The 6,000-nt window shown below is 57.0% G+C and overlaps 1 protein-coding gene across 1 annotated transcript; it reads right to left on the bottom strand.

Annotated features, from left to right (window-relative positions):
• Positions 1-3,271: 3,271 nt before the first annotated feature.
• On the bottom strand, positions 3,272-4,663 carry ABCH2 (ATP-binding cassette protein subfamily H, member 2; the record flags this gene model as incomplete). Its single annotated transcript, XM_001466660.1, has 1 exon — positions 3,272-4,663. The coding sequence occupies one exon, from the start codon at positions 4,661-4,663 to the stop codon at positions 3,272-3,274; it is 1,392 nt and encodes a 463-aa protein (XP_001466697.1).
• Between the last annotated feature and the right edge of the window lie 1,337 nt (positions 4,664-6,000).

Below are 6,000 nucleotides of genomic sequence, written 5' to 3' on the forward strand. Positions count from 1 at the left end.
CTCCACAAAATAAAAACTCGCAGTCAAAAAAATGCGTGCACCGGACACGCGCACACTCACTAATCCTGATCAGCGTGCGATGTGCAATCTCGAGCGAAAAACAAAAGCAGGAGACCGGTAAATGGGAGTGGTTGTGAAAGGGGAGAGTAGGGTACCCGAGAATGTGAAGAAAGGCGACAGAGCAAGCGTTTCTGCCGCCACACCGGAAAAAGAGAAGAGGAGCAGGAGACGCCGCAACGCGGCGCTCTTTGGAAAACGAGCACAAGACGCGCAAGCAAACGACGATTGACAAAAAAAAAAACAGAAAAGAATGCACGACCGCCTCCACGGTCAGCTGAGCTCGTCTGAAGGTGGGCGTGTTCGCTCGTATGTGTGTGTGTGTGTGTACGTATGCCTAAGTGTGCGTGCAAAGTCTCTTTCTTCACAACGCGCCTGTGTGCCGCCGCTCGTGGATACACAGTGGACAGAGATGGGAAAAAAAGAGAGAAATAGGGACTGTAAGGTTCGGTGTAGACTTCGCGTTTTACGCGCGTGTGTGAGTGGGTGAGCGGGGAGGAAGGGTTAGGTAGATTGACAGGAGGGACGGGGGCGTGCAGTGCGCACGCGCGCACGCACACGTATTAAGGATGACTTGATCACGTGGAAGCCGCAGACACACAATCGGAAGCGAAGCAAAGAGAGCTGCCGAGCACCGGATGTCTCCCGCGAAGGAGGAGAAGGAGAGAGAGAGAGATGTGCAAGGGGGAAGAAGAGCCACAAAAACAGGGAGATGCGGAGGATGAGATACAAGAAAGTGCTTCTCCTGCAAGCAAACAAAGGTGAGCGGGATCAAGTTGCGTCCACAGATGCGTACGTGCCTCTCCCCTTTGGGCGCCCCCCTTCGTTCGTTCCTGTCTCGTGTTTTCTCTCTTCCTCTCTCTCTCGTCGCCCTTGCTTTGAAACACGTGTGCCTAAATGTGCTTTAAAACGACTGAAGTTGCTTGGCCACGTGTGAGCACGGCGACGGTTTTCGAATGGCGGCGGCCGCGTATAAAATGGGGCGCATGTGTGCACAAGCAAAAGCGTGGAACGTCCGCAGGTTGAAGAGTTCGAGATGGAGGAGGGGAGGAGAACACGAGGATTGCTAGTCTGTGTGTTGAGCACAGGAGGAAAAGGAGGCCGGAGGGGAGGGAGAATTCGACATGCCGACACAACGAAGACCGCACCTCAGAGGTGCGCCGGTGCCCATACACGCACGCATTTGCGGAGCAGCAAAGGAGAGGAGGGGGGGAGTAGTAGGCGAAGCACTTGGCGAATCACGGCACAAAGCGATGAGCTGATCTGCGTAACGGAGAATACGCCACTCACGTATGCGCAACTTCTCTTCAGCCGCCAGTCCAAACACGGCGACTTGGCGAAGATGACGAGCCTCGTCGGGTACGTCACCCATATGACCCGCTCCACCTTCTTGTTTTTTGATCTGTGTGCTGCTCAGCTCGGGGAAGAGAAAGGGGCAAGCGAGAGAGACTCCTCAGCACAAGTGCACCCGAGCATCACAGGCAGGCAGAGCCCAACAGAAGACGAAGGCTAATAAACACCCGGACCGACAGTCAGAACCAGAGAGAGAGAGAACGTCAGGGAAGCTGGAGAGAGAGTGGCAGAGCAAGAAAACGAGTGGCGTGAAACGTGGGTACCACACACGCAACTGTTTACCTAACGGCCGCCACATGCGGTAAAAGAGGCGGTGAACAGGGGGAGGGGGTGAGGGTCAGAGAGCGGGAGATGATGTTCACTACTTGCACGATGCGCAAAGAGAGCAACAAAACAGGAATAAAGCACGCTCATGTAGAGGAGGAAGGAGCACGTTTTTCTTCAACGTGTCTGCTCGCCGCTGTACAACATAAGTTACCACTCTCCACTCCAGCCCCCTCCCCCAGGCATGCCGCACGCCCCATCGCGTGGTACAAAGCAGTGTGAGACACGCGCTAGAGAAATGCGCCGAGCCATTCATTCCAGCGCAGTCGCTTCCTCAAAACTTTACCCACCACCCGCCTCGCAGCTCGCTTCACGGTCGCTCCCCCGTGATGCCGGTCGCCACCTGATGCATCCCCCTCGCTGTGGCGCTCAGGCTCACCCACCGGCAGGCAGTGAGGGCACGGGTGTGGGATGCGTTCAAGTCACGCTGACCCTGTGACCAGCATATGGGCAGTGCACACGTGTTCAGTGTTGCAGGTCGATCCAAGGCAGCGCTGTCCAGGGAATGACCGCCAGCATCAGTGGCGATGCATTTCTCGAACCTCCATAGGTCGTAGGTGCTTGACCCTGTCACCACTAGAATTCATTCGGCATTAGCAGGGATAGGGGTGGGAGGAGAGGGGGCTTGCTTAGCTTCCCCACAGACAGAGGAAGCGTACGGGACCCTGAGATACCACTCACCGAGGTGACCTCCGGTCATCAGGGTAACTCGCGTTGCACATGCTAGAAAGAGTCACCCCCGCAGAAGATAGCGCACTCAAGAGAGGCGTATGTGCAAGGGCGCAGATGCATGGGTATTATGTGCTCGGCATGCCTAGCAGCGTGCCTCTCCCTTACAGCCCCCGTTTCCATACCCAGCCGCACAACCGTATGCATGCACCCCTGGATTCACCTCTACAAAACGGCGTGGTCTTCGCCTTCCGCATGCCACCTGGGGGGGGGGAGGGCACGAGATGAGCTGCGCATATGTGCAGGTCACAGAGAGAGTGGGTGCTGGAGAGGGAATGAACACGCAGAACAAGGAGAGAGAGCAGCACAAAGCCAGAGGATGCATCGAGGCCTCTCACCTCCCACCGCCTCTATAGGTGTCTCATCACTTGTCACAAAGTAGGCTTCGAGAAAATAGAAGTGCCGAAAAAAAAAACGGAAGCAAGCTATCCCAGACACCGGAGAAGCGCGCGCAGCACGGCAGGAGCCACTATTATCATCGGAATGAACCTCTGCAACTCAGAGGGCAACGGCAGCAAGAGAGAGAGAAACATGAAAAATATACGTTGAGAGCTGGAGAAGCAGATCCTGCAAATGGAAAAGGAAAACGAAAATGAAAACAGCAGAAGGGAGAAAGAAAAAGATGCCGGCGGCACACAAGCCAGATGGCCCTGTCCATGGGGATGCCGGTAGTCGACAAGAAAAAAGTGATGTCACACGTCCGTCGACGACAGGGCTTCATGCGGCGTGCCTGTGGTGCACGCGAACACACGCTTACGTTCCCAGCACATACGCAGCCGTGACCAGACGCGCTGGTGGCGCTTGAACGCTACAGCCCATTGGGGACCTCCCTCTCCTCGCGCTGCACCAGCGCTGAAGAAACGAACGCAGGGGGAACGGAGACGCTGCCGTGATGCGTGGTGTGTGGGAAAGTCTGGGTGACGCCGCTGAGGCTCGGTGCCGTGGCAGCGGCCGGAGGGTAGAGAAGGTGCACAACTGCGGAGCGCGACGCGGCAGGCGGCACAATGGAGCACGCTGACTGCCCCTCGGTAATAGACTCTAGCACACGGCTGGAGTTCGGCTTTTGGATCTCACCACCCTTGTTGTCGATGTCTCCTGCCATCGCCGCAGTGGCCCTTGGCTCGCTGTCATCCTCGACAGCCCCGACCTCGGCGAAGCCGGTGATCGCCCTCTCTTTGGCGGCCAGGTACTCGGTGTAGTTCTCCAGGTTGAGGCACGTAGGCAGCGTATTGAAAACCTCCCTCGCAAAGCGGCCGTCGCTCACGTAAAGGATGCGGTCGGCGTAGCACTCGATGTCAGGATTATGTGTGACCATGATGCACGTCGTCTTGGTGCGGCGGTTGATGCGCATGAGGAGATCCATCACTTCGATCGTGTTCGCCGTGTCCAGGTCGCCTGTCGGCTCGTCAAGCAGGAGGATAGACGGATTGTTCGCCAAGCTTCGCGCAATTGTCACACGCTGCTGCTCGCCACCACTGAGCTCGGAGGGGAGGTGGTTGATGCGGTTACGCAGTCCGACTAGCGTGAGCAGCTGGCGAGACCGCAGCCGCATTGCCTTCGCTGACATCTTGCCCAGTAGCGTCATAGGCAGCTCCACGTTCTCAGCGGCGGTCATGGTAGCGATCAAGTTAAACGTCTGGAACACGAAGCCGAGATTTTTCAGGCGGATGTCTGCCAAAACGCTCTCCTTGGTGTCCTTGTCGATGATCCTCCCGTTTAGCTCGATTGTACCCTCGGTGCAGGAGTCGATGCTGCCAATGATGTTTAGCAGCGTTGTCTTGCCACCACCGCTGGGTCCACGGATCATGACAAACTCGCCGCGTCGCACGGGCGCAAACGGCGGAGGTAGGTTGCCGCGTTGAAGGCAGTTCGTGTTGGAGGCTTCCTGTGTCGTCGCTGCCGCGCTCGAGTGCTCTGGCTCAGCCAGCGTAATATCCTTGAGCGCCACAACACGCTCATCAGAGCCGACGATAGGGTAGCTCTTGCCCACGTGGCACAAACGAAGCACCACCGGCTCGGACTGCAGCACGGTCTGCCGCGACAGCTCCGATAAGGACGCATCGTTGAGAAGGATGTCACGGCTCTTCGGCGCCTCCTCCGCCGTCACGGGGCTGATGTTATCAGGAATGCTGAATATCCCTGAAGACGGAGACAGCTTCCCCACCGTCGCAGGCGTCCTTTCCGTCGTCGCCAAGGACATACGTGCCTACGTGTATGTGTATGGTGTTCGGTGCTGTGGAGAGAGAGAGAGAGGGGGGAGGGGGGGGGCAAGGCAAGAGGGAGCAAAGCGGTGAAACAAGAGAGAAGGACGTCCTCGTAGCCAGCGGGAGAGTGGAGATGGAGCGGGTGATCGGCGCCAGCAAAGGACTCGAAGGAAAGCAGCAAAGCCACAACGAGGGGACGGAGGAGGGGGAGCAGCAAAATAAAAACAAAGAAAAAAACGGGGGAGGGATCAATCAAGCACACGTGAAACGCGTACACCCACGAACGAGTGCACGACGACTTGAAGCGGCAAGACTAGGAATGAAGAACGCCAAAGCAAAGCAAGAGCAGCAGCCGCAGCACGTAAGCTTGATCCGTATATGTGCGTGTGGGCATATATATATATATATGTGTGTGTGTGCGTGTGTATGTGTCGTTGAGGAGTGGGGTATCTACGCACAACAAACACAAGCGTTACCAGCGAAGCACACGAAGCGGTTACGCTATGTGCGAGTGGGGGGGGGGAGAGAGCGAGCGTGCAAGTGCGAGCTGTTCACTGTGTGAGGCTGCGAGGAGAATGGGCCGGTGCTCAGAGAGAGTGAATGCGAGGGAGAAAGAGATAGAGAGAGCCGTGAGAGTTATGAGCTTGTGAAGCGACTACTCACTACGAGATCAGCGGGGGTGGGGGTGTGGTGCTCGTCGCGGAAAGAGAGACGGCGAGGCAAGACTTGCGGAGAGTAGAGGGGTGCGAGGGAAGCGTCGCTGCTCCTCTCCCTTCTCTCTCTTCACTTTCCCCCAACGCGGCGCGCAGTGCTGCGCATGTATCCTTCAACATAGAAAAAGCGCACGCGCGAACGTACTATGGGCAAGCAGCTACTTCCCGACACACATGCTACAGAACGACGAATGCGAGCATCACGCTGCGCCCTTGTAGCCGAGGTGCGGGCATGAATATCGTGCTCCCTTCCGTTGCCTTTTCTTTTTTTCGTGGTTCCCGCTCTCCCCTTCGCCACTGTTGTGCCACTGCTGCGGATCCTTTTGCTGATGCAGCGCCGCCCTCGGCAACCTGCAAAGACAAGTGCCAAAGCATGCAAGACACAGAGAGAGAGGGAGAGAAATGATGATGAGCCGCCATCCCTGCGCCCGTTACGTCAGCCATCGTAGGCAAAGAGTGAACACGAGAACACCGGCTGCGCCCGCCCACGCCGTCACCTCTTCGATGTCCTTCCTTTCTTTCGCAGCCACCGGTGAAGGTGCCCGCTAAGGCAGTAGCAGCAGACAAGACGATAGCAGAAAGCGCCAGACCACCACTGATGATTCGAGCGAGAACAGTCA

This window comes from Leishmania infantum, chromosome 29 (genome assembly GCF_000002875.2).
Source record: "Leishmania infantum JPCM5 genome chromosome 29".
NCBI lineage: Eukaryota > Euglenozoa > Kinetoplastea > Trypanosomatida > Trypanosomatidae > Leishmania > Leishmania infantum.